The sequence below is a fragment of the Nestor notabilis genome, unplaced genomic scaffold (assembly GCF_000696875.1).
Source record: "Nestor notabilis isolate BGI_N333 unplaced genomic scaffold, ASM69687v1 scaffold11828, whole genome shotgun sequence".
NCBI classification, from domain to species: domain Eukaryota; kingdom Metazoa; phylum Chordata; class Aves; order Psittaciformes; family Psittacidae; genus Nestor; species Nestor notabilis.
In genome coordinates, this window is record NW_009941529.1 from 37859 (window position 1) to 47519 (window position 9661).

Below are 9661 nucleotides of genomic sequence, written 5' to 3' on the forward strand. Positions count from 1 at the left end.
TAGTATGATGAGCCTTGACAGTTTAAATGTGTATTACTAACATACAGCAGATCTCATTTCTCCTTTTGTTTTTTTTAAGAACACAAATGTATTACATTATATTCTGACATAGGAAGTACATTGTGTCCCACAGGGCGTTGCTCAGGTTATGATTCAGTCTTTTCAGTTGTCTTCGTGTACGCTTTTCAACGCACAAATGCAGGATGTAAGTCTTAAAATGCAAAGCAACAAAAGTTTTGCTTCCCTAATTTTCCAGATGTGTGTTTTCTCTTCTTCTGCTCTCATGTGCTGATCAATGTCACTGCTGTCCCTAAACTAGTTAGCAAAAATTCATGTAATGATGCACTATTCATAGTATAAAGATAAAAATTGCAGTAGGTACTCACTCTGGGCAAGACACTGAAGTTTCACACATGCTCTATAATACTGTTCTCTGGCATTTATTATTTGCTCAGCACATGTGACAAATAATGTGTGACTTCTGTGCTGTGTGTGCAGTGAAACCATGTGTTTTAAAGATACCTGAGGGGTTTTAAGACCATAGAATCACAGAATAATTGGGGTTGGAAGGGACCTTAAGATCATCCCGTTCCAGGTAGTAGGCAGAACCAAGTGGTAACTTGAAAAAGACAGAATGCGTTGCACTGTCTGCCTTTAACCATCCAACATGTTCTTCAGTGAAGTCTGTGACTTTTATTGTATGTGACACTTGAGTAGATGTGAGAGGTGGAAAGGCCAGAGTGTTTTCTGATGTTGCCTGGTTTATCTTCTAGTGCTAGCAAACATAAAACTTAAGAATTACCATATAGAGAGAGCAGCAATGATATTTAAATGATTGTGAGTAAGGCTCAAACACAACTGCTTTGTGACCATGACTACATCAGAACAGCTTCCTCTGACACCCCTCCCCCCCCCAATAAAATATTCCTAGCAAATCAAACACTTGTTAATGGTGTTCGTGTACCCTCAGAATAATAAGCTTGTAGTTTTCTTATCCTTTTCATCTAGAAAGATAAACAGAACAGTATTTTTTGTCAGTCCCTGTATTTGATAAGATGTGTCTGACTTAATTTACAGATGTGGCCTTCCAGTTCTTTTTTATACCCTTAGTCTGTTACTCTCAACTTATTCCATCTCCAGTTTTGTGTTACCTGGCTAAGTGTAACTGCTCTCCACTGGGAGGGATGAAAGCCTCATCTATTAATAACTGTGTGAAGATGAAAACCAGAATTCTCCTGGTCATAATAAAAAGTTCTTTTAATGAACATTTAATTCCATAAGTTGCTGATAAATCTTTTAGCCAGTAGCATAGGTTCAGTAAAAAAATTAGACCATTCCTCTGATCATGTGTAGGCCAGTGCTGTCTTCCTGCCTCATCCCATCTCTCCTTCCCAATAGAACATCATTTAACATTGCTTTGTTATGTGTAACAGCAAATGCCTCGGCTGCCCACCTTGGCTCTGATAGGACACTGCATCATCCTTTCTTTTTATCATTTATCATGGTAGAAACATCTGCTTTGATTTCTGATTCTCAAAGAGTGTGTGTGTGTGCATGCCTGCATGCTTGGGGATGCTTGTTTTGTTATTTTAAGTTGCAAAGAAGAAAAGCAAAAGGTCTTGGGGCATGGGAGGGGGATTCTTACTACTGCCTTCTTTTTGTGATGGGATACAACAGAGTGGTAGACCCTGGTTAAGGGGGCTATGCAGGTAATATGAGGACTGCATCAGAGAGATGGCAAATCGCTTTGTGAGGAGCCAGCTCAGCTCTGGTGTGACAAGCTTGCAAGTCCTACAGAATGCAGTTCCTGCAAGAGCCATTGAGTGTCTTGATACTAGCCTTGCAGAACTCCCAACATCAGTGTCTTTGCATTCATGACAAGAGACACAAATCTGAAACCCAACTGTACGGATAAATAGGCTTTAACTAACTGTCCAAAGCAAAATTACCATATGTACTTACATTTTCTTACATCCATTAATAAGTAACCCTTGACATGATGAGATCAACTTTATACTGAGGGAGTACCTCACTAGCTTTGGACCTGCAGCGCGTTTTGTGGAGGGCCAAGAGATGGAATGAACTGCAGGTTCATTGCCTTTGGTCTTATCTCTGAAGATATTATTTAAATGTTAAATACATTCTTATATACTCTCTCTGTAGAAAATACAGGAGATGCATAATTTATAGCTGAGGCATGTTAGCTCTAATTTTCATAGATGTATTTGCTTGTCATATATTGCTAATGCTGAGAGAACTGGGAATTTCATTAAAATGTCATGGATTAGAAGAACACAGTTTAATTTACTTCTCTTGGTTTTTATCAGGAGCAGGAATTTGTGCAGAAGCAGCAACAAGAGCTGGATGCATCTCTGAAGAAAATTATTCAGCAGCAGAAGACAGAACTAGCCACTATTGAACGAGATTGCCTCAACAACAAACAGCAGCTCATGAGAGGTATGTGGCATCAGACTCTCCTTTAATAACAGACGTTTGTGTTGTATTTCAATAAAGCAGTGGTCTCTCTTAAACTTACTGAATCAAAGATCTTCATGACTAATCCAGAACGGTAATAAAAACATTTGCTATGGAATAGCATTGTTCTTAAAATGCCCATGTAGGCCAGTTCTGAACATACACAGGCAGGTAGATTAGCAAGTTTTGCGTGGTACTTTCTGAACCAGCCTTCCTCTTTCTTCCAGCTCGTGAAGCTGCCATCTGGGAGTTGGAAGAGCGACATCTACAAGAGAAACACCAGCTCCTCAAGCAGCAGCTGAAAGATCAGTACTTCATGCAGAGACACCAGCTGCTTAAGAGGCATGAAAAAGTTAGTGTTGACATTGACACTTCCTTTTGTGTGTTATAATAGAGAGGATTTTTATCAAGTAGTCTTATGATCTCTGCTGGTAGCTGTTTGCTTGCACAGGGAAGACCCACACAGTTATTTTTAAAGCTGTATATGTGCTCATATTTTTCCCTTTTGATTCTCAAAAAAATCAACCCAGCAACATCATCAACCTTTTTCTGTTTAACAAATTCTAGTTATTTAAACATTAGTGTTTAAACACTATATATATATATATATAGATATATAGAGAGAGAGATAAATATAGATATTTAAACACTAGTGTTTAAATAAATCTACTCATTAGTATACATTCTGGAGTTAAGTGAGCAGAATGAACCCAATTAGCTTTTGGGCAAGTAGCTGATAACTCTTTCTATAGCTAAAGCCTATAAAAGCCCAGAAGACAAGACTTATTTCCCACAAGGCATTTTGCTTTTCATAGAATATGCTAAACAGAACAGTTCAATGTTGGAAAACATAAAGCCAGTGGAGAGTTGTTACGGGATCTCCTTGGTGACTGGAGCATGAGCAGCCTCCATTGGAGGCTTGGTTTTCTGTGGTTGGGTGTTGCTTTTGCAACAAACCAGCCCTTCACAACTGCAGTTGTGGAAGTTTTGTTCCACACAGGTTCTCCCTTTGAATCAGACTTTTAAAAATGCAGTTCAGGAGTTGGAACAACCACTGGTGAAATATAAATGTATTCATTTTCATTAGAGTCTTAAAGAACTTCATCTGGGTTGGGCATGATCCAGAGCTGTCCGGAATAAGCTCTCCTCCTGCCTGTTGATATCACTAGGGCTGGGACTGGTCTCTCTTGAAAGAAGCTGACTCAAACAGCATGCTTATTGATGAAATGAGTTGCAGATATTCAATGTAGTAGTTCCTCTGTAACGTTTCCTTATGTTTAACATTTTAGGAAACAGAACAAATGCAGAGATACAACCAACGCCTGATCGAGGAGTTAAAGAACAAGCAAACTCAGGAAAGAGCCAGACTGCCTAAAATCCAGCGGAGTGAAGCGAAGACTCGAATGGCAATGTTTAAGAAAAGTTTAAGAATCAATTCATTGGCCTCTCCAGACCAAGACCGTGAGAAAATTAAGCAGGTTATTAATCAAAACAGTTTGAATAGTGTAAATGATTATGGCAATGTAAATGTGAGGATGGGATAGAGTGCACCCTCAGCAGGTTTGCTGATGGTACAAAAGCGGGTTGATGCACGGGAGAAGGTTGGAGGATGTCATCCTTCCTTGGCACTGGTAAGACTCCTCTGGAGCACTGGGTGCAGTCCTGGGTTTCCCAGTACAAGGCAGACGTGGGCTTACCGGAGTGAGTCCCACGAAGGGCCTTGAAGATGACTGAGGGATTGCTGGGTCTTATTATAGGAGGAGACACTTAGAATACCTGTGATGCTGCAGCTGGGAGACAGGAAGGCTCAGGGGGCTCTCACCCATGCATATAAGTACTCATCAGAGGGAATAAGAAATACAGAAAATCCAACTTAAGTTGGATAAGTGAATACTTTTTTCAGTGTAAGTATGGTCAGCTGCTAGAACAGGTTGCCCAGAGAGGTGGTGGAGATACTCAGAACCCAGCTGGACACAGTCCTGTGCAATATGCGGTAGTTGACCCTGCTCTGAGCAGGGGGTTGATCTTTGCAGGTCCTTTCCATCCTCAACTGTTCTGCGATCCTGTGAAATACTTTTAAGAATACTTGATTTTTGTGAGCTTTTGAACTGAAACTGTAGGTTTTCATTCTTTCAAAGGTAATGTAGTGAAGAGGCTTAGAGGTTTGCTTTCTACTGATGCACCAAAGTCCCAAATCATTGTTTCACAGTGTGAGCACTGGGAGGATGAATAATCTGGAAGATCCAGCCTCCCGTAGGTGTATAACACCAACCTTAACTGAGACTTGTAGCAACACCGCTGTGTCACTTAGCTTCACAGGGAGATAACTTCAGGAGCATGGAAGTGAAACGTGCTGTATTTTCAGGAAAAATGAGAGTGCAGGCGTGGTATGATGACATGGAATGATGAACAAAACTGTGAGGGCATTCCCTTTGTAAGAACTTAAGAAAGACTAAAGGAAATACTGTTCAAGTCTTTTAAAACTATTCTTTTATGCTGTATGTATTCATTCTCTTATATGTGTTTTTTTGACTTGTGTGAACTGTTGTATCTAGAAGCACAACATAAACCATCTTTTTGTCCTTCATTTTAGTTTGCTATTCAAGAAGAAAAGAGGCAGAAGAATGAGAGACTGGCTCAGCATCAGAAACACGAAAACCAAATGCGGGACCTTCAGCTGCAGTGTGAAGCCAACATCAGAGAACTGCATCAGTTACAGGTTAAAAATAGATGATATTATAAATGGACATTCAGTGGGAAGACTCGGGGTAATGATAGACACAGGCAAAGCAGAAACATCTTTTCCTTCAGTTTGCAACTTGGCTTTCAAAGGCCTGCAGCAAACCATTTAACCAGATCCACATACTTGCAACAATTAATGAGGAATCATTTTAAATGCAAGACCAGCATCAACCAGAAGTAGATGATCACTTCTAGAATATCTGTCAAGTTCCCAGTGCTATTTTCTGTGGCAGCATTTCCTTTTAACCTCATTCTGCTAAGATGTTGTCATTCATCAGAACAGACGCAGGCAGCACCAGGCATTGCCCACAAGACATTTGAGGCAATACGTGGAATGAGGTGGCCTCTACCAAGTGCAGGCTGCCCTTTGTACTTGAGCTTCTGGAAGGTACTTGGAAGGAATTCTCTTCTTGCAATGTGAAAGTCTTTTTGTCTCTTGGTGTGCATCTTGTGAAAGTTGCTGCTGTTTACCAGAGACCAGATCTCCTTTTCCATTATATCATTTTTTCCCTTTTCCAGGGACAGTTTTAAAGCATTAAATGATCATTGGCTGATAACCTTTGCGTAGAGAAATCTTCCAATGACCAGTGAAGCTGGTTCTACTCTATTCACTTTCATACCTCCTGCGAACACAGTCCCTATGACATTCATATGCCTCAGTAAATCCCCAAGTACTGGGGGAGCCTTGTGAGAGTTTCAGCTCCGGTAAAATCAAGCAGATAAGGGCTACACTGAGCCTCACCAGGAAAAACTGGTCCCTGGCTGCACTCTGGTCTTAGCCTTGTGCTTGTTAGTTTTGTTCCTGTGATTTTGCGCTCTGGATCAGACCCGCTTGAGTCTGGCACCCTAGAAACGAGGACATGGGGCTTGGAGACTTTGCCAACTGCTCTTAAAAAGCAAAGATTTGATGTAGCCAAATACTTAATTTTTGTTTCTTGCCATTCTTCACAAGTCCTCTGGAAGATTGGCAGCTGCCTGCCTGCCTCGCTGAGAGGAAAGTGAAGCCCATGTGTGGCTTGATTATCCTTTTCCTTCTCATAGAGTAATTCTGAGGCTGCTTCTGCAAGTTCATTTCTCTCCTCTCTCTGTCCCATTGTTTGAGCTCCTTGGCACCAAGAGTTGAAATATTTCCAAAAACCTACCTCCTTTTTAATGCAATTGATTTTAATACATTATACAAACTGTCTTTAGAAATCAAAGCAGAAATGCTGTATGACCTTGAGAAGCATTTTTTGGCAGTGAAACACAGTTCTGAGTAACACTGTCGGCTGCTGCTTTAATGATATTTCAGGAGTATATTTGGACTTACAAGTATTTCTTATCTCAACTGGTTCTAATGGAAAGATCAGCTTTGGATAATGCAGGCTCGTAACATACTTTTATCTTGTAATTATTCACGTCACTATTTACACGAAATAAGCTAATTAAAAAGAATTAGGACAACATATGTCAGCGTACAAATGTTGAGTTGCCTAATCTGAATTAGTTTTACATAAGGATTATCTCTATCTCGTTTCAAGAATGAAAAATGCCATCTACTGGTTGAGCATGAGACGCAGAAGCTAAAAGAGCTGGATGAAGAACACAGCCAAGAACTGAAGGAATGGAGAGAGAAATTGAGACCAAGAAAAAAGGTACATCGGGGCAGTTCAGGAATTGGAAAATCAGGAGTTGGATCTAGCAAATACAGACCATGCAGGAAGTAGCACAGAGGAGGAGACCAAGCCGCTGTCCCAAACTGCTGCAATTCATTGAATAATGAAAGATGTTAAAAACCATCAAACGTGCAAAAGCTGAGCAAAGGGCATGTGCAGCAAGAAAGGCTTCTGTGTTACTGACCCCCGGCTGTTCCCTCTTGCAGCTTGTGGGTGCATATTTGCATATAAAACTTGTTAGCGGGAGGTAAATCTGGGTTTAGGAATGTGTTTCAGGAGCCAGTAGGTTACTACAAGAACTGAGGCTAGATAACAGGTGGTGGAGGTTGGCTTTGGGTCTTATGTTTCACTTTAAAATGGGAAGTACTAGATTGTCCCACAGTTCAGAGTGTCCTGTGGGCAGACAGAGTCCTTAGCCTCCTGGGCCTTGTTTGTCTTGCAATTTCTGAATTGCTGCGTGGTTTTTATTGTGACGGGGGGTGAAGCCACAATGTTCTGTCAGACAGAATGTCTCCAGTGTGACAGGTTTCTTCCCCTTGTTAATCCCATGACAATCTGATCTTGGTTGCAGACGCTGGAAGAAGAATTTGCCAGGAAACTGCAGGAACAGGAAGTTTTCTTTAAAATGACTGGAGAGTCGGAATGCCTTAACCCTTCAACACAAAGCCGGATTTCCAAATTCTACCCAATCCCCAGCCTTCACTCCACCGGCTCCTAACTCCGGGAACTGCTGTAGGTTTTTTCATATTGGGAATTCTCCATCCTCATCATCTAACCCGACTGGATCTGCGGTGTACATCAAAGGACCCTGCGCTCTTTATTTTCAGTGGAGACAATCAGTGTCGGGATCCGTTTCCTCACTTCTCTGAACGGAAGAAGAAAGCTGTTGGTGTATGATGGTAACGTTGTGTCCTTCAGATGTTTCAAGAATAAGTGGGGTTTTTATCTCAGTCTCAAAAAGTACATTATAGACTGTTTTGACTTTAAGCCTAAAGCATTGGTTATACTCTTTCTGATCACAAAAAGAAACGGTTTCTCATGTGAGCAGTTACACGGTGTAATAATAGTTCTGCTACTGTGTTTTTCAGTGTCTGACTTCTCCACGAGAGAATTCCACAATTGAAACTGCCGTGAGAGGTTTAAAACTCTATAATGCTGAGCAGTGTCTTCATAGCAAGGACTGAAACTAATTACTCAGAACATGCCAATAATGAGAAAAAGAAACCCTAACGTTTAAACCCAACTGATAAAAGCAAAAGCGTTTGCAACCTCTTTGAAAAGAAACCTCTGGCATGAATTAAACTGAGCTGATCTCCATGACATATTTTGTCCATTAGTTCCATAATGAAATGGGGTGCTAGTTTAATTAATACAGTGCCTGAAACACTTAGATACGCTAAACCTGGCAACAGGGTGGCATTTTATCATTTAAAGAAACAAAAACTCCTTAGCATTGTCGTTACTGTACAGAACAGAAGATTTCTTGCTGCTACTGCCATTTTTGTTGTAAATCCTCACCCTAAAATATTTTGCACTAAAATATGTAAAGGTGAAAGAAATGCTAACTTTAAAAATGCACAGTTTATTATTTTCCTTAGCTGTTCCAGGTGGTTAGTTCTACAAATTGAACACTGTAGAATGTATTTTTTAGGAAGCGGGGTGCGAAATGTACGCGGTTTCTCTAACTGAACCTGCAATGGGTAGAGCCATTTTTCTGTTCTTACCAAAGCCTCTTCATTTAAACTCCATCGGGCAAGTGGAGCTGGGTGGTCATATTTATAAATACCCATGGCTAAGTCTGATTTGGTTGGAAGCGTTAGATTTGATGGGGGTTTTTTAGTCATTTTATTTTATAGAAAGATTTAAGTTAAATATAGAGACAAACTACTTTATGAAGCTGGGTTTTCGCTTTTGTCTTGCCACGTACTAACATAGGCAGTTTTTATTTTTCATAGATGTACAATAAGTTATTTACCTGACTGATCTGCAGTGGAAAAAATCTGGAGATGGAGGGAAATACAGCTCCATTGGGTCACTTTTACTGCACTCTCTTTGGTGGTTAGAGGTGGAGTCATACCAAGGCAGTGTTTGTTACCAGCTGTGCTTTGGTATGCTGGCGTTCAGTCTGTGAAGTAGTACTTGCTTTCTGTCCTTTGAGGCCTGACTTTCTAGGCTCTTTGGGTATCAGCTGTATGCGTTCTGTTTTGCTGGCTTGTGTTAAACGTGCAACTGGTGACTGTTACATGACGTTCATTTCATGGGAACAGTATTGATGCATGTGAATGAAGTCGTAAGTTAACATAGGATTTAATCAGATGTGGCTGAAATCTTGGGTGCTGAAATCCTTGGACGTTGAAGTGTCTTCATAGAGCTTCTCAATGAAAACACTTAATTTACAGCACAGGAAAAATGCATGTTTTAATTTAAATTTTGTAACTTTTTGATAGCATAATTACTTTATAGCTAGCCTTAATTTCAGGCATTTTATTATATAACTGTGTATTGTGTACTGTTGTGAATTCACATACCATATCTCTAGAATGTTATCTGTTGCTAAATGCAAAGTTCTTTACATTGCTCATTCAGTAGGGTGCAAAGAGTCCTTGAAGGTCTTTTTAAGCTCCACCATCATAAATTGACTGTTACTAAAATAACATTAAATAATCTTCATCTTTGTTTTTAGCAGAGTTTGTTGGCAGTTTCGTATGAAGTAGGCTCAGTGCTTTACTCGGGGAGCAGGCAGGGCAGGCAGATTTCCCCTTCTGGATTATCTCTACCTTCATCCACAT

At 40.3% G+C, this 9661-nt stretch overlaps 1 protein-coding gene across 1 annotated transcript in view; it reads left to right on the plus strand.

Annotated features, from left to right (window-relative positions):
• Positions 1-7590, plus strand: part of SLK (STE20-like kinase) — a 45396-nt gene extending 37806 nt beyond the window's left edge. Inside the window, exons 14-19 of the mRNA XM_010020939.1 lie at positions 2328-2457; positions 2703-2827; positions 3765-3953; positions 5069-5194; positions 6738-6851; positions 7444-7590. Coding sequence (XP_010019241.1) covers positions 2328-2457; positions 2703-2827; positions 3765-3953; positions 5069-5194; positions 6738-6851; positions 7444-7590 — 831 coding nt within the window. The remainder of the gene's footprint in view (positions 1-2327; positions 2458-2702; positions 2828-3764; positions 3954-5068; positions 5195-6737; positions 6852-7443) is intronic.
• Positions 7591-9661: the final 2071 nt, after the last annotated feature.